The following is a 19,059-nucleotide window of genomic DNA, read 5'->3' on the forward strand; positions in this document are numbered from 1 at the left end:
TCTCTCTCTCTCTCTCTCTCTCTCTCTGTATGTGTTTGTGTCTGAATTCAGCATGACAAACCATGTGATGAGAGGATGTTGCTCACATACAGAATATACGTGGATAGTTGTCACATTGCTAAGTCGTTATGTAGTGACATGTTTGAGAGTAGATAAATGTCCTAGTAATTCTTCCTAATGTGACTCTTTTATACAGCACTCACAATGCAGACAGGTCCTCCAGAGGAACAATCTGCTCACTGAGGTGTGACCGTGGACATTGTGGCTCTGGGTTTCACACTAAAACAGTGGTACAGGGGGTGAGGGGTGGGGAAGAAAGGGAGGGAGGGAGGGAGGGAGGGGAGAGATGGGAGGGAAAATAGAGAATTAGATGGAGAAGCTGAATTGGCAACAGAGCTGAGGGAGCCAGTGTGAGAATGAGTAGTAATGGGAGAGAGAGAGACAGAGAGAGAGAGAGAGAGAGAGAGAGAGAGGGAGTACAAACGTGAGGGGGACTTACAGAAAAAGCAGAGGCAGACTGACAGAGGCAGCAGAGAGAGGACGAGGGAGGGAGTGAGCTGTTTTTGGAGCGACTGCACAGAATCACTCTCCCGCACACCGATAGAGAGACAGAGGGAGAGAGAGGCTTTTTTAGCCGTAGCTCGAGGCTTTACTGGATTACAAATTCAGCAGTCTACAGTTCTAAGAACAGGTGAGTGTATCACATGTATTGACACCTCTGAGGGAGCAGGAAAAGATACTCCTCAGGAAGAGATATGTGTAAACATCATGTGCATCGCTGAGGCTGGAGCGCTTCTGCACATCCTCATCCACAGATAAAGACAGACAGAGTAGAGTAGAGCTGGTGCCTCTGGTCGCCCTGGCTACACCATCTTCCCAAGCCTGTGGTACGTATGGAATAGCTGATGATGATGATGGATTGTTTATCTGGGAGAGAGAATATTTTTGAACACCGTTAAATAGGGTCTCTTCCTGTGTATACTGTATGTAAAAGAGAGAGAGAGAATGTGTGCAGTGAAGGAGAGTCAGTGCCGATATCAGCGGCTGTACATGTATGTGTGTGGTTAAAATAGGTTCTGTTTCCATGGTGAAAGCGATTTCAAATCATGTCACTGGTGTAAGAATAAGGTTGTATGCTGAGCGGTGCGTGGTAGATATGTCTCCTGAGGATGTGTGGACACAACTGTGAAAGCAAGACGGATTAATACAATTAAAAAATCTATATTCTGCCCTTCAAATAATATGACGCATGTATACCATTAAAGGCTGGATGGTGTAAAATGAGCTGGTCCTCTGGAGTCACTCACTGCAGGTCTACCTCCAACATTGATATAGTGTGTAATTAATTGAATGTTCACAGCCGAACATAATTGACTCTGCATGATGTATGTCAGCAGTGTTTGCGAGGTGAAAGTATGCATAATAGAGTGAATATAATGAACCATTATTAGTCAGGACAGAGGAAGTTGGCTGGTTATTTTATGTTGTGTACTAACAACAGGTTGTCCCAATATGTCTAAACACAAGTATTGATTGGTTGAAGGGAGATTTTGACAGAAATGACTGACAGGAACTGACCTTCAAGCGGTTTGAACCTCCTCATTTATTCTTGTTCTGTAGAGAAAACAAACAGAAGGTAAACCAGGACACATGACAGTAATCAATGGCTGCAAAGGACAATCGACTATGGCACGTTGTGCCCTGAATCCATCAACTGATCTACACAGAGTACACAACCTCTGTAGGTGGAAGCCATTGAAATCAATTCAAATTCAAAATGTAAAAAGTCATTTGATTGGAACACTTATACAACAAAAATAAACATAGATCCTCACATGGATAAAATGTGTGGGTCGCTCATGTGAAAAATGAGATGGTGTTCAAAGTCAACAACATCTGACGTGTAATAGCAGTATTCAGTGGCTATAGTTTCATCTGAAGATATTTGAGACAGACATTTCTTAAAGTCAATTTGTACTTACCTTTGTCAGATAAACAGTAGTTCTAATCAACAATTTGATTTCAACACGAAATGTTCAAATGTTTGTCTTTAGTCAACAACAGATGGATCCCTGGTCAAGTGAATGACTGCAGCTTCAGAAGTTGTAATATTATAATATAACTGGAAGTAATGTAAATGCAATTGAAGAAGTACCGGAAGCTTTGTAGGACATGCATGTAAATGGCAGAGACGGATTGCAAATGGCATTTGGATCATATGTATCATAGATTTCTCTGTTCTGTTGTTAATAATAGATGATAGATTACATATCAAAATGTGAAGGAGCAAAGAGTAGACAATGGATTCTGACACAGTAGCTAATAACAATTTATTAAATAAAATAAAGGGTCAAGTCAGTAGCAGTATACAAAACATAATGAGATCAAATGAAGTGAAATATACTCATGTCTTATTGGGGTTGGGATCCATTACCGTAATAGTGACCTCAAAGAGTAATGGAACAGATCAGATATGGAACTTTATCATGAGTGGCTCTTCCACGCAAAGATAGGAGGACTTATAGTCCCTATATACTCTCTTGGGATATGTTAGTCCTAAGGTGGCAGTAATCACAAATTATTGATTATCGACAATAGATTGAATCCCACCCAGGAAGCCATTAGCCGGGCACTGTTGGACTGAGAGAGAGGGGGAGGGAGATAAAGGAGAGAGAGGGAGAGAGAGAGGGAGTGAAAGGAGAGAGAGGGAGAGAGAGCACACAAAGAGTAGAATTGATATGGTGAGTGAGGGATTTAGAGCACTCAGCTGGTTGTTTAAAGATAGCACCAAATGGTCCACAGTGGGCTAATACAGACAGACAGTTTATCCCTGTTTAAAGACCAAATAAATTGTGTAGCGGATGAAAGAGCTGGGGGAGGGGCATAGTGTCAGAGTCAGAGGCTCTGTTCAGAACACAGGTTCCTCTCTAAAGGACATTCCACTGCAGCTCCCATCTCCTCACTGAGGCAACGGTGCATTGGCTTTGAACTACCAAATTACCCTTGTGCCCCGAGAACCCCTCCCCCAACAAAGACAGACCCCGTTCCCATGGAGCAAAGTCACCCCTTTTCCCACCCAGCCATGAAATGTAGGACCCATTTATTGTCCACTTATTTAAGGAGAAAACGATATGTCATCATAAAGCTTTACCAGCTGGTCAGTGATTTATCTTCTTTCTTCTTCTTACTTCTCGACATAATGTTGCATATGAAACACAGATAGACCCTTCCTCAAGTGGTATCAGGATGTCACATAATTGCCTAAGATTTTGCTCTCTTCTTTCTTTTAGGTCACCCTGTAGGAACAGTCCCAGCAGGCCTTGCAGGCTTCCTGGAGAATGGAAGGCAATATGTGACTGCTAGATGTCACCAGTAGAAAGGAGCAGTATGCTTCCCTTTCACCTGACATTACTGCTTTGCATTTCTTGCTCACTGCCCGGCCCTCTGCATGGTTGGTTCGGTTACGGTTACGGTTCTAATCCCCAGACTACAGCACCACCGCAGAACAACTCTGACGAGGGAGGGACTAACTTTTGGAACCCCTTGGCTTCTGTGAGCAATAGTATTGCAGTGGTCAATCCATTATCGCTACTTCCCTTCAGTCCATGGGGTAAGGCTGTGGACACACCCATACCAACTACCCCAGAGGTCTCTACACACTACCCCTCCTCACCAACTCCCCCAGATGTCTCTTCACACTATCCCTCCTCACCAACTCCCCCAGAGGTCTCTACACACTACCCCTCTTCACCAACTCCCAGATTTAGGGCCACATTGCCCAGGAAGATAGGGACTGTGACCCCCACACCCCATAATACAGTGCCCAACCATTTCCCAGCTCATTCCAATGGGACATACAAACTTCCAGATAACACAACAAGTCAATACAGTCATGAACCCATTCAGACAAGCACTGCCTCAACTCCTGAAAAAAGGACAAATTGGGCCGACTCTCCTTCATTTCAGCCGACCCAGACAACATCACTTCATGAAACATCATACAGCCTTCCCATACAAGGTACGAAGTCCTATCTCACAGGAAAGAAATCTCCTTCGCCCAGACAACCAACAGTTAAAAAGAAACCGGTTTCTGACCTTGACTTGGACTTATGGCCACCGAATAACACTAGCCAGAAAGAAGTCCTCCAAAGAACTCCTGAAATCCATAGTAGTAACAACCAAGAAGACTGGACAACCATTCAAATGACTTCCAAAGCTGGAAGTACCGTCCTGAGCATGACACGTGGTCTTCAGAACGATCCAACACCAAACTCCCCATTTGGATTATCATCTTCTTCATCGTCATGGAGTCCATTACAAACAGATGTGTCAACTCCCACTGCACAAACTATTCCAAAGACAGCACCTGTCAGTACAAGCTCTCCTACGACCCATGCAAAAGGTATCACACTAGAATCACAACCAGCGGTCACTATAACTCAACATTTTGAGGTTACTGGATCTAAAGAGGATGGGCATCAACCTCAGGAGGGAGTGAGACCCCCCAAAGGAGAGGGGATGGGAGGGGTGACAGAGTTTACTCCAACACCCTGGGCAGGAGGTAAGACCCGATTCAGCCATTCAGCTGTATGTTATGGAATGTGGGGTTGTAGATGACGTATGATGTCAGGAGATTTTGAAAGTGTGAGGCAACATGTTGATATAAGCAGTGTTGTGCAGTGTAGGAGGACACAATTTGCACAGAAGGGTGAGCTTTTTACTGTCGGAATCTTTTTCAGACAGTGTGTAAAAATCTTGCAAATAATAATAAGGTTCATTGGATGTAGTCGCTAAGTCTGCGTCTCTGCTTCCACTTGCCATTTTTATATGAGACCGAGAGCTGTTGTCTTGGAATGTGTTGCTTGTTTGGTCTACATGTGTGTGTGATGAATCATGGGTAACTTAGTGCGAAGTCGAGAGCATCTCTCTTCAGGAGAAGGAAAACATTCCGTAACGTTTTAGCTAGACCTCAGATAATATAAATGTGTTCACCGTTCAAATTAATTATTTGTCATTAAGTTGCATTCAGTTCATCGTTCTCATAAAAATTAATGTTTTCAATGAACGCTTTCTTTTGAACGTGTTCATGCACAACACTGGATATAAGGATCCTGTATGCTACTCTCATGTGATATATAGGTGAAGCAACCCACTCCCTCTCTGTCTGAAGGCTGCTTATATAATGAGCATGTGTCTGAAAGAGCCATCCCCAAGAGGAAAGATATAGATCGCTGACGAGACATAGGTCAACAGACAATAAAGATGTTTAACCTCAGGAGGTCAAAATCCCCTGACAGGCATTAGCTCCGCAGCTAACATTTAGCCCATTTTAAAACAGTATCGCAATAACTATAAATGGATCTTATATATATATGTATTTATTACACGTGTGTGTGTATGTGTGTGTGTCCAGCACCACCAGACAGAGTGCAGAAACATCAGCTGGGTGGCTTCACGGTGGTCAGCTATCAGTATTCCACTGCTATCAGCATTCCTTAGGGACTCTTCCTTTCCCCATCTCTGTTCATGCACACGTTATATGCTTCAGTGTCTCCTCCTCTGTTTTGCTTTGAGTCTGCCTTTGCCTCTGCCTCTGTCTTTTTTTTCTCCCAGTCATTCCTTTTGAGCCTCCCCCTCCTGTCTGTGTTGTCATTCCATCCTAGTCCTTTCTCTTCCAGACATTAATCTTCCTTTCATCGTATCCTCTTCCTCTTTACTTCATCATTTGAATCAGACGAGGAGAGAGAATCTATGCCAAGACTCTAGAAATCTATTTTTGGAATGAAGTGTGGAGATTACCAGTATGGCAGTGTAAGGGATTAAAATGAAGTACACGCGAAGGCCCCCTGCATGCACACATACAGATTCCCTCATTACTTCATCCGTATCTCTTCTCTCTTCATATTGCCTGTGATTTCATACAGAGCACCTAGATAACACTCTGAATAAGCCTACATAAAAGAAACATAAAAGATGCAATCAAGAACACGTTGTCATAGCAATCTACCTTGCTTGGCTAATGGCTGAATGTGAGAGCAAAATCAGCACCAATCTGAGAGGAGCACATTATTGATCACTTGATGTGTCACCTTGTCCTTCTGTGGTTAGAGCAGCAGCAAAATGCATATTCCCCATCGTCAACGGCAGGCTGGAGCATAGACCAAGGTCAATGATGTGAGGAGAGGGGGATGGAGAACAGCAGGAGAGGGGAGGCAGGAGAAGAGAGAGGGGGAAAGAAGGAGGGTTGTCTGTGGGGGTTGGGGAAAATTGAAATGGAGCTCATTTTGAAAAATTGCACAAATACAGTATATGATAGAGTGAGAGAGGGGGATATCAGCTCTTGTAAAAGACAGTGTTGTGTTCAAAACAGAAACATGCTACAGTCAATGCATTAGACATGCATTTGGGAAAAACATAAGAAAATCAATTTTCCTCACATTCCAACTCAAAACGCTCCTATTCATACCCAAACATGTGATAGCGTGAGATATGTGTTCCTCTGTAAACTGTTTAGGAACTCGTAAGTTCAGTACTTCAGTACTGGAGAGTTTGTGTCTGTGCATGATGCTTATTTTTGAAAATGACTTTCATGCGACATGATGACAATCCAGCTAAAATCTTCTGCTAACATACCAAAAGTGATGTAGCCTAGTCACAGTAACCATTAGGGTTGTTATTAGCTGGTCAGCTAGCTCTGTGCTAGCGCTGTGTCACTTTGACCACCCAGGGAAATAGAATGTCTTATGAAGACACACACACATACACAAACACACACACACACACACACACTCTCTCTCACACACACACACTCACAATGAAAAGATTATTCCATAAATGTGTCTTAAATGTGTCTAGACAGCTGAGTTTCTTTAGGGAAATCTAAGCTTTTATGGAGACTTCAAAATTGCGTTTAACTCAGATGAGAAGGAAATGACAGCAGGAGAAATATCCTGTTTTAATAACGGTGAGCATTATGCCCCATCCCACTGCCCCATCCCCTGTACCTGACAGCGGTGAGAGTCAGGACACTCAGATTAACTGATACACTCTGTACATGAGACAGAATTATACATTCCGATCTAATCTCTACTTTATTAATGTCAAGTGGAGAGAGAAGAATGGGAGGGAGGGGTAGTGATGGCAAACCAGGTTTCTATACTAAATGTGCAAAGCCCTTCCCTCACGACGCACGGCTGATTCATGGCCTCTGGCATCAAGAACATCAGAGCTTGGAGCGTACTTCTTAGTATTGGGTATCATGTCAGTAATCCAGGATGGAATGGCACGAGCACAAACTCTGAATAGAATGTTTACAAATGTTGCAGTGTCAGTTGCTGTGAAAACATAGTCATTTGGCACTGACTTGTGATTCAAAGATGTATATATACTATATATAGGTTGGGTACATTAGGTTGGTTGATTATTGTATTTGACCTTTTATCATCAGAATATACAGGTAATCTCTCAGACTCCCAAATAAAAACAGTCACTACAACACAACAAATATCAATAAAGTTGTGAGAAAGAAGCTCTTACAGACACACAGTGTGTGTGTGTGTGTGTGTGTGTGTGTGTGTGTGTGTGTGTGTGTGTGTGTGTGTGTGTGTGTGTGTGTGTTTGGGAGTGGGGGGGGAGGCTGTGTTGTGGCTGTATTATGGAGCTAATTTAAGGGTGAAGTTAGGGGAGAGTGTAAGAGTGTCAAGAGCTGCAGAGAGAGGGGGGGGGGGGCACCACCATCACCCATGTTTGGTGCAGAACTCATTACTCATTCTAATTAGAGCTCACACAGAGAGGAAGTGCACTCCCTACAGGTCTACTGGTAGCACTGGAAATATCACAGTTAACCCTCTGATCAGACAGAGCAGTTGAGAGGTAGCCTCTCTGTTGAGCATCTCACAAGCAATTTCAAATGAATATGAATAAATGTGCATCCAAGTTAATTTGGATGGATTATTCACAGCACGTGTTTAGCTGGGTTAAAGATGGCTGTCTTAGTGGGTCTTTATCAACTAAGGACACAAGCAATCAAAACATATGTTTCGTTTGGTTTCTCCTTTGCTAGGGATGAGAACCGATAAGATTTTAACGATTCCGGTTCCTTATCGATTCCTGCTTATCGAACCGATTCCTTATCGATTCTCTTAACGATTCTTATAATTTGGTAAGGGGCGAAAAAAGAGCACAAACGGGTTTTTTACATTAATGTTCTTTTATATACATGTCTAGAATGTTTACATACACATTTAAATAAAACTTACATAACTGAAATAAAATGTGTTCTGTTTAATATAAACGTTCATACAAATAACAATGCGCCTTCCTTACAGAAGACGTACTAACTGCAGCCTGTAACGATGACAGACTAGCAGCCTCTAAACCCGTCTGATTTAGAACGTCATCATCAGCTTAATTGGATGGAAATGGAGATTATTTATAGAGCGAACGCTGGTTTGCACAATGAAAAAAATGGCACTAACAAAATCGCTGAATTTTCTGATCTGACATACAGCCCTTGTTATTGAGGTAGCTAAAGGACTGTATATTTTCTTGTAGGTTGCTTGGTTGTATTGCAAATAGCGAACTATTATTCTAAACGCTTCTAATAGCAATGTAGAGTCCACTACAAACACAATAACGTACTGAAACATAATTACTTGTATCATGTACAAACTAGGCACTCAGTATTTTAACACTTAGCTATTGCTGCCACTGAATTGGCTACGAGAAACTTATCCATATCGAACTGTCAAACTGAGGGAGCTGCACGCGTTGCTTGCTTATTAACGGAGTCTTTTGTACAGCCTAACCCTACCCTAGGACCAACAGAGGGGAGGCAAGCACTGCCCCTGCCTCTAGCCAACGGTTGAAAGATTATACAGTTATGCTAGCCTAGTTATGTAAGTTATAATATATGACAATGTCCAACATCGCCCATTCTGTTAAGCAATTCAATGCTAAGTTTAGTTATGGTTAACACGAAAACGCAAACGTTTGCTGATAACACACGAGCAACACCGTTATGACTTATGATAAAACATTTTGAGGAGTTTACCTTGGCAAGTAAGGGATGAAGCGCCGACGTTTGAGCTGCTGCTGGCATCGAAAACATGACATTCTTGTAATGTTATACCATGTGTGCTCAAGTGCTTATTCATGGTAGATGTACTTCCTCCCTTTGAGGAAATACATTTTTTACAAAGGTTACAAGTGACCGTGTTCGCATCCGTTCGGGTGAAATAAAGCCACACTTTAGATCGCTTCTGTGGAGTTGCCATTTCTGCTGCGTTCTGACTTTATTGTAAGAGTTCGCGCATGCGCAAACGGCACAGAGACCCGTTAACAGACCCGGTTATGAATTTGGCTAACGATTCCAAAGATTCGGCTCATTGGGAACCGGTTCTAAACAAGACCCGGTTCTCGGTTCCCATCCCTATCCTTTGCTATTGTGTATTATCCTTGTGCATCATCCTTTGTTATTGTGTATTATCCTTGTGTATCATCCTTTGTTATTGTGTATTATCCTTGTGTATTACCATTTTTTATTGTGTATTATCCTTTGTTATTGTGTATTATCCTTTGTTATTGTGTATTATCCTTTGTTATTGTGTATTATCCTTTGTTATTGTGTATTATCCTTGTGTATTACCCTTTGTTATTGTGTATTATCCTTGGTGCTGCAGTGGCATAATGGGTCTCTCAGTTATGTTTCTACACAAACACACACACACACACACACACACACACACACACACACACACACACACACACACACACACACACACACACACACACACACACACACACACACACATACACACACACACACACACACACACACACACACACACACACACACACACACACACAAACATACACACTGAGAAGAAACGTCAATGCAAGGCTGATTCTGAGGTTACGGATGGTTGGATATGGTTAAGGGCATGTAGGAGATCCTCTTGACATAACTGGGTTAAGTAGACAGACCACTGCTACACTCTACTAGGTGTAGCATATGTGTGAGTGTGTTTGTGTGTGTGTGTGTGTGTGTGTGTGTGTGTGTGTGTGTGTGTGTTCGTGTGACAATGTTTATGATAAACTTTCCTTACACATTTTAAAATGAACTTGTAATACGGTCTGTGTCCTTTGCATCCTCCCAGACATGTCTAATCCACAAAACGAGGGTAGTGACATTGATCCCACTCAGATGGATGGACCTGGAAGAGTGTTGTGGTCACCTGGCATCATACCACGGCAACCGAATGCTGGTAAGTCACATCCAGCCTCCATGCCCACTTCAGTGATAGTACACACTCCACTGTACTGTGCATAACTGAGATTCTCACAAGTTATTTATGACTTATTCAAATGAACTAACAAGTATAGTGGTGGCGTGTGTGGAGAGGCAATTCTTTCTAGTAAATGTTTGAGAAAGACATTTGGACATTTAACTCCATAGTAGACTTAACTGCAGGTCTCAGAAGTGATGCTGTGTTCAAAGACACTAGCATGCCTACACAGGGCGGGCCAATGACTCATGCTCAGCCACCTCCTGTCTAGTGGCTTCCTCTTAGCAGACGCATGTGTGTCCAAATCATCCTGACAGTTTGGAATGAAAAGAGAACGGTGAATGAGCATGAGCCTGCCTGTCGAGTGCAGCCAGGAGATGTTGTCAGACTCATCCAAAGTCTGCACTCAGATGGACTGGTATGGGTAACTGAGTCCAACCAAAGGATCTACTGTGCCCTGAATTGCTTCCATATGGAACAGATGCAAAGGAGTAGGCTTCTTTTCAGTGCAGTATTTGACCACAACATTGGTCTTCACATCAGTAAGCGTACAAAAGGCAATCAGCATACTGCCACTGAGGTTTTGGTGTCGACATATTAATTCACTGCATCTGATAGAGGAGAGGATGATGAAGATGATGAAAGTGAAGAAGGAGTTTGTGGACTCACCCATAACCTATATCTCTGCAGCACATCCTGTAACCCACATTCCATTAATAGACCAAGGAAATGTCACAGAACAAGATTGTTTCTGAATATAGCCTAGAAGGCTGCTTTTAGCAAGCAACAGATGTATCTCTCTGCTAAGACAATGTCAATGTAAATTGTTGAAATCAACTTAATTCAACAAAAAGTGTTGAATATCAAGAGTATCAATTTCATTTTTGGTGATCATGGAAGAAAAGCATCATGTAAGATGTCTCTCTTTGTTTCAGACAGGCTGAGTTGAAAGCGTCCGAATCTTATTTTGAGGGCAGTAGTGGATCCTAGAGCCCCCCACTCCTCCCACCACCCTGGTTAATGTAGTAGGCTTCCTCAGTATGGATGAGATCACCTCACAGCAAAGTCTGAGTAAATTGCCTTTTCAGCCAGCTCAAATTGAAAGTGGAGTCAAACAGATGAGAACCAAATAAGCGCTTGGATTTAATGATGCCAGAACAGCCTAATCCTACTGAGACAGACAGTTGAGTCATTATCAGATGACTCACGTCAAACCAGTCCACCACTGCTCTGCAACAATCAGGATGGGATTACAAATGGACTGGACCACTAGCATCAGGTTTAAGTTGTCCAGGTTTTTGCCCAATAGTTGTAAACGTATTACTGTTTTTTTTTTTTAATGAGCTTTACTACTGATACAAACATCACACTATCAATGTATGCCTGGTAGAACATCACCCGACAGCCACTGCAGATGACCTAGTCACACATATGCTGTTGGACATGGTGAGTGGTTTAAATTGGGCAGCATCCAAAATGTCATCACTCTGACCTCTGACAGAATTCAGGCCATACTAATCACTGACTGACAGGCAAGAGAAGGCAGACGGAAAGTCGGGCAAGAGTCCAGAGATTGGTCATATTTTTAGGTCTCAGGAAGAATGGCATCGTCCCATTAAAGTGCGCGAGCGATTCTCTGAGTGGATCAGCCAGTATTGGGCAAGAGTCAGTTATGTCCTGTTGCTAGGCAGACATTTGAAGTCTATTCAAAGCTCTTTTCTTTGTGTATTATAGTATAACACCTGATTAGATTGAATGTCAGATGTGTGTCCTCAGTAGAACTGTTCTGAATGTCAGATAAGTGTCCTCAGTAGAAACTGTTTCTCATTCGTCCTCATCTGAGCCATATAAAATCTAATGACGCACAAGGGAGTCAGCCTTAACCACATCTCATTTGTGATCATTAAGAATTCAGCAGCACTAATTAAAAAACACTGCATTGGTAAAAACAAAGCCACCCTGCTGCCATTAGTTCCAGCTCCACTGGGGAGCTATAAGCTTGTGTTCCATGCATGTGCTAGTAAATGGAATCGAATCAAGTCAAGGCAGGGAGACATTTTCTTCGTGACAAATCCTGCAGTAGCTGACTAATTTTCTTGTGTTTGATGAAGTTTTTGAAGTCGATGTCAAGACTCACAGTTTGACGTGAGTGATGGCTTTGAGTTCCAGTTGAGAGCGGCCTACTGCTGTCAATCATCTCTCGGCAGGATGTGGATTAGATCTGTGTTGAACAGCCTGTTGAAGGGCATAAGCCAGCCAAGCCCAGCTCAACCAGACATCTGAAGAGTGCTCATCAGGGTGCAGGGTTTGGTGTTGTGGTTTCCTGATTAGAGAGAGGGACGTTCCTTTGGTTGGCTAATGAACAGTAACACACACCCTCTTCAGGAAACCTCCTCATATGTGGGGGAAGAACAACAATAATAGACAGAGACCTCCATTTATTTTCCTAAGAGTGTGCGTACACTATGGTGGCCCCTAGAGTGACATTGGCATCTAATGGAGGCTATGGCTGACCACCGCCCTGGTGGGTTATTTCTGGCCAGACTGGTCTCTGGAGGGAAGAAACAAAACAAAGGCCCCTATAGGAGTCAGCTACTGTACTGTTGGACAGAGAATGGAGTGGGGAAGGAAGCTGTCTGCTAATGCAGTAACATCAAAGACTCAATGACTACAAGCCTCTCTCCCAGATAAGGTAGTCGCTGTGATGGCACAAGAAAGCAGCAAGCATAATGAATTCACCATTTGTTAAATAATGTGGGCTGTGGTTCAGAAGTTGGAAGAAAGAGTATAAGATTTGCCTTGACAGTGGAAATACAGCCCCATAGTATGCGTTGTGTTAATGGCACAGTATGTAGGATTTAGGGCGGTCTATCAGCAGAAATGGACTATAGTATTCATAGTTATGTTTTCATCAGTGTTTAATCACCTGTAACTACAAATCATTGTGTTTCCGTTGGCTTAGAATGAGCCCTGTATCTACAGTACATAGGGAGCAGGTCCACTGCCTCAAGGTCACAAGGTCACGCGCCGCTATGTTTTTACAGTAGCCCAGAACAGACAAAACCAATACACTGGCACAAGAGATGGCCTTTAATGGTTTTGTGGCACTTGACGGCCACCGTAGCTTCTCGTATAGTCTTGGAAAGGGAGAAGTATTCAGTTGGCTGCAATTTGCCTACATCCTACATATCTGAACCTTCAACACAGAGGTCCAAGCACAGAGCCAGTAGCCTCAGCACATCATGAGTCGCTGTCTACAGTACAGGAAGATAATGCCTTTGAGGATATTTGATGGCTTGAGATAAGGTGGAATGAGAGAGAGGTATAAGCATGATGTGCTTTATAAGAGTTGTAATTAGTCATCGCCATGGTGCTTCTCCTCCATCCTGCATCTCTCCTGGTTGGAGTTGGAGCCTATGGTATGTGAGGACAGCTGAGGACCTGTATGCTCCTTGCACTGATACACTTCATATGTGTTTGTTTCCATAATACTCCCAACCTTGAGATCTACGTATATGCACATAACCTTGTATGATAAAGGAGCATGTGTATGATATAGGAGCACGTGTATGATAAAGGAGCATGTGTATGATATAGGAGCATGTCAGGGACGTGCAGTCATAGGAGGCAGGGGAGGCAGAGCAAAAAAAATATTAAAAAAAAAAAAAAAAAAAATTGTATAATAATCATATATATTTATGTATTATAAAATAAATATTCATATTTCTCTAGTTATCTGTGTTACGAGTGTCATTTCTGCATGATTCCGATCATTTCGAGCATTTTTATTATCAAAATCGCTGAATTTGAGCATTTCCGGTTCCCAGTGATCAGCCAATGAACATTGGACGTGCGGTCAAGGGAGGCAGATGCATTGCAGTGCAATGCATGCGTGCGCAAGCGTAGAACCTTTTGAGTTGAGCTGAAAACGCATTGAAAAATATTGCAAGGGAGGCACGCACTACCACGGATTCAAGAAGGGTGGCGAGCGAGAGGGCACTTTCTGACGTTGGATTTTCTTCTTCACTTCTCTACTTGAGTTTGACAGCGAAAATGGAAGATTGCATTGCTAACCTGAAGCAGTTCTCAAAACTGAACTTTCAGTCCAAACAAACAGTAGTATTACACATTTGCATTGGAGTATTTCACGTTTCCCAACGGGACTACATATTCATGCGCAACACGAACCTAAAGAAGCTAAAGGATGTTGATGCAGGAAAGTTGCCTTGAAGTTGTGAGCAGACTAGGTAGGTGCTAATCCTGAACTAAACTAGCGAGTGGATTAATTTAGTTTCACCTCAAACTGACGGTTATGAGCTCCAACGAAAGTGCACCAACTTTAAATTATACTGGCCAGTAGAACATTTTGGTATTGTGTGCTATGTATGCGGTGTTTAACTGTTTACATGTTAATATGTTGTGTAAATAAATATGGAATTGTTTTTTCGAAGCTGTCCGAGTTGGTTAAATGGTCATTTAAATTAGCATCCCACCACCGTAGTTATATTTTCTCCAGACAAAATGAAATGAGCCATATCAGTGGTGGGAGGGCTACATACACTAGCTTGCAACTATTAATATCTTATTAATAACTCATCATAATACAATAAAAAAAACAATCGTTTGAAAATAATGGTATTAGACAATAAAACAACGTTTTTTCAGTTCTGATCAGATGACAATTTTAAAACCATAGACATATATACATGTATATATACATTATATATATAGTTTAAACTAGAGCTCAAAATGACGTAATCACTTCCGTTTTCTGTGCCTCACCAGCTCCGAACCTCACTGCACGTCCCTGGAGCATGTGTATGTCTATATGCACATAACTATGTCTGATATAGGAGAATGTGTGGCGGTGGAATACTTGTGGACTGGCATGCATGCATCCATTCACAGAGCACCCTAAAATAAATACAGCTCAGGCCATTTTGTCATTCTTTCTAAAAAGCCTCTCTCAGACGACTGATCAAGTGTCAGAGCCAAGCCACAGGGAGTAAAAATGGCAACTTCCTCCCACGCTGTTCTGTGACATGCGAGATACGATCGTAATTCTGTTTGTATGGAAAGAGCAGATGTTGGCAAATGTAACTGGAGCGTGATCCACAAGCACTCTGCTCTCTCTGCTTCTGTCTCTTCTGCTCTCTGCTCAGCATGAAGCTGCTGCTGCTTGCAGTGCCTCACTTTGATAGCGGATTAGCACATTAATAAACATACTCATACTTTCAGAGACCTGGCATGGTACCAGTTTTCCCCCCATGCAAACATTATCATGTTCTCTCATGTGGTGGCTGTATGTGTAATATGGCTTTGGAAGCACCCTGTAGCAGACGTGTTATTGTTTCTACACGCTGCAAACAGCCAGCTTTGGAGAATAAAGACAAGCACCTTCGGTTGTGCAATGACTAAAGCCATACTCTCTCTCTTGTTTTTCAGAAGTCACACCCTCATCAACGGAGGACTGGAGGACTTCTCCAACAGGCAGTGATATTTCTCTGCTACCAGACTGCAACACGGAGCGATCCGGAATCTGCAATACCACTGATAACTGGGCCCCCATATTCCCTACTCACAAGGACACTGCGAACACCACCACATGGGTCTCCAACCAATCCAGCAATGTCCTCCTGGTGCCAGCCTCGCCCATGCTGGTAGCTCTCCACTCCGACTGGAACAGTGCCATGGCAGCTTGGGGACTGGCTTGGGAGGCCCATGTTTACGGCCTGGGTGTGGTGTTTTCTCTGGTCGCCCTGGCCTCAGCACTGAACCTGCTCTGTCTGCCTCTGCGTTGCCCCTCAGGATGTGGCTACTTTGCTCTGGTCAGCATCTTCCTGCTGGCGGCTGGCGGCAGCAGAGCCTTTGCCCTGCTGTACGACGCCTATGGGCACCAGGACCGACTGGCCTCCCCCGAGGCGTCCCTGGTGCTGTATGAGGCTCCCTTCCCCTGCCTGACTGCAGCGTTCGGCCTGGTCTTTCTCCTGCTCTCCATGCGCTCCAGGATGCAGCTCTCCTACTCAGCCTTCCAAAGGCCCTGCTGTTTAGCCTGCCTGGTGCTGATCCACTTCACAGCCGCATTCGGCCCCATGACGCTCCTCAGCACAGACGGCCAGCAGGGGCCGCCGCTGTGCCTCTTCCTCTCCCTGGTCTCCAGAGGTGCTTTTGTTGCCCTGGCCTCTTTCCTGTCTGCTGCTTACTTTGTGTTCTACTGTTACGTCCGTGCCGACTCCAAGCACATATACCACCTCAACAACACCTCCCCCACCCCAGCCGAGCGCTACAACCGCTGTCCCTTTGCAGAGAGCCGTGACTGGGAGCGAGCGGCGGCTGCAGTCTTCCTTTCCGCAGTCCTCTCCCTAGCCTGTGCTGGCCTGCAGCTCTATGCCATGCTTCATGCCATGGGGTTTGCTGGTGGTCCGGAGGTCTTTAAGCCCTGGCCCTGGTGGTCGTTCCAACTCAGCTGTCGGATCTGTGAGGCCGGTGTGTGCCTCTCCCTGGCCCTGGTGGTGGCACAGCCGGTCTACTGCTCTGACCACCTGCCACAGCCGGGGAACTGCTGGACAGAACTACTGGCTGCCAAATCTCCCATCCTTCCAGGGAGCTACCACTGGAACTTGAACCACCAAGAAAAGCTAGCCATCTGTGATACTATTGGACATGGGGAGACAGAGTGCCTTCCTCTGTATTCACTGGTTGATGAGCGACTGGGTAGCAGTCTCAATGGGCTAGACCTTTTATATCATAGCAACCGTGCCCTGGCCTATCGAGACTTTGACCTTGACCCACCTGATGCGGTTCCAGACACAAGGGAGTCATCCTGTGGCAGTGACTCCACCACTGACCTTCGCCCCCCCTCACCCATCAACCTGCGGCGCAGCATCGACGAGGCCCTCTTCAGCGAGGACCTCTTTCCCATGAGCCTCTTCAGTCCTCTCAGGCCCTTCAGCTTCAGCATGGGCACTGATTACTCCCTGGACACGCGTGACACCCTAATGGCTCAGTCCAGCTGCACCCTGCCACTCCGGGAGCATCTCCCCTCAGACCCAGGTCTCTTCCGGACCTCCTCCTGTATGGAGATCCTCCCCCAAGCCTCTCTCCCCAACCATGCCCAAAAGGAAGCCTCCCAGATGGGCTTAGCACTTTCCCCCTCCCCCTCCCCTGCTTCGTCATCCTGCTGTTCCTCCCCTGAAGGCTGGCGCGGAGGGTCCAGCACCTCTTCTCTGTACAGGCCGTCCCTGGCTGGCTCATCCTTAGTCCTCTGCTCCTCCAGTCCTGAGTTGAATCCCCGACCTTCGTCTCTCAGCAGCAGCTCGGGGCGAGCACTGCCCTCCGACCACCAGAGACAGTACCGCAATTTGGACTTGGCTTCACAGGATAGCCTAGATATGCCCTCAGAGCTGGATCAATCTGTCCAGGAAGAGTTTAAAAGTGTGTGCAGACAGATAGACGCACTGAGCATCTGTAGCGAAACAATTGACTTGTAAAGGGTGCATTTAGTTTCTACATGTACACTGGCACAAATAAGCACAGAATTAAAAAGAAAAGTATGTATAAATACGGCAACGTAGAAGTGAATGAATCAATAGACTGTCAAAAGTGCTAAAGCAAGGATCGTTTGAATGTTGAATGAAGGCTCTTACCAAATCAAAGGTGGATTGCATGCCAACAGTTCATAGTGCAGTCTAGATTGTCTATTCAACTTTAATGTAGACAAAAAATTGGCTTAAAATGTTACAATTTGGTTTGGACAAGATATTAAACTTAGGGTGTCTTTGCAGTTGTCATAGGTTGGGTACAAAGTGTGTGATTTGTCCTTTCTTTCTTATCGGGGAGATACTTTCGAGCTTAAGGAGCTCTTAAGATCCATGTTCCTCAGTCCGTGAACCCAAACCTAACCTAACCCAAACCTATTTTCAAAGCCACAATTTTTTACAAAAACATTTTACAGATTAATACATCTCTAGATTACTCAGATAGGAAGACAGATGCAGGTGAATTGTAAGTGCAATGAGTGCCACAAAGTTCTGAAAGCCAAGGCTAATTTTGTAAAACGTTTGTAAAATGTAAAACTGTAGGATGCAAACATTTGTTTACTTATTTGAAAGTTTCAGATAGTTGTGATTGTTAAGAATTGTAAACCTGTTTGTACAAAACATTTTTATATTCTACATAAAGAATACTGTGACTGAATTACTACTGAAATATTATATCCATTTAAATTGTTATAGAATGGAAATACATCACACTTTATATAAATATACATATTTAATGCTCTACAGGTAAAATAATCTTCATTTTAGCTTTGTACGCTTTCATACTGCTTGACAATAGTTTTGTTATGCTTCATAAAGACAACATTTTGTCATAGCATTATATCGCCCCCTTCTGGTGGCATTGGGAACATGCTGTCAAAAACAGGCAGCTAGATTTGCATTGACTGTACTCTCAGATGGGTCATACCTTTGAATATGAATGATGTGCTATTTGTCTGCCAAAATGTATAATGTCCTTAATATTCTTAGCCAAAAGTAACAAAGATGTGAATTTCTACATTTTTAGTGTGCATGTTATTTTCTAGACCTGCTGGTGGAAGGCCATATTGATTCATTGCAAATATAATAAAATGCTAAATCTTCCAATCTGTTCTTTGTAAGAAATGCTGAATCAAACACAAATATTTTATTTTGCATTTATTTTACAACAATATTGGACAGCATAAGCAACTTTTATGTCAGCTAAATAGTGGGTTGTAAATATTGATATATCT

At 43.6% G+C, this 19,059-nt stretch overlaps 1 protein-coding gene across 2 annotated transcripts; it reads left to right on the top strand.

Annotated features, from left to right (window-relative positions):
* The first annotated feature begins 503 nt into the window (after positions 1-503).
* Positions 504-18,793, top strand: prrt4b (proline rich transmembrane protein 4b). 2 transcript variants are annotated; one of them, XM_080851656.1, is made up of 4 exons: positions 504-691; positions 3,291-4,561; positions 10,158-10,265; positions 15,732-18,793. In XM_080851656.1, exons 2-4 carry the CDS (start codon positions 3,364-3,366, stop codon positions 17,774-17,776), a joined length of 3,351 nt encoding a protein of 1,116 aa, XP_080707782.1. In that variant the 5' UTR covers positions 504-691; positions 3,291-3,363; the 3' UTR covers positions 17,777-18,793. The 2 variants fall into 2 exon arrangements, with proteins under 2 accessions (XP_080707782.1, XP_080707783.1); XM_080851657.1 differs by having other exon boundaries at positions 688-887.
* Positions 18,794-19,059: the final 266 nt, after the last annotated feature.

Source organism: Sprattus sprattus, assembly GCF_963457725.1.
Source record: "Sprattus sprattus genome assembly, chromosome: 14".
NCBI lineage: Eukaryota > Metazoa > Chordata > Actinopteri > Clupeiformes > Clupeidae > Sprattus > Sprattus sprattus.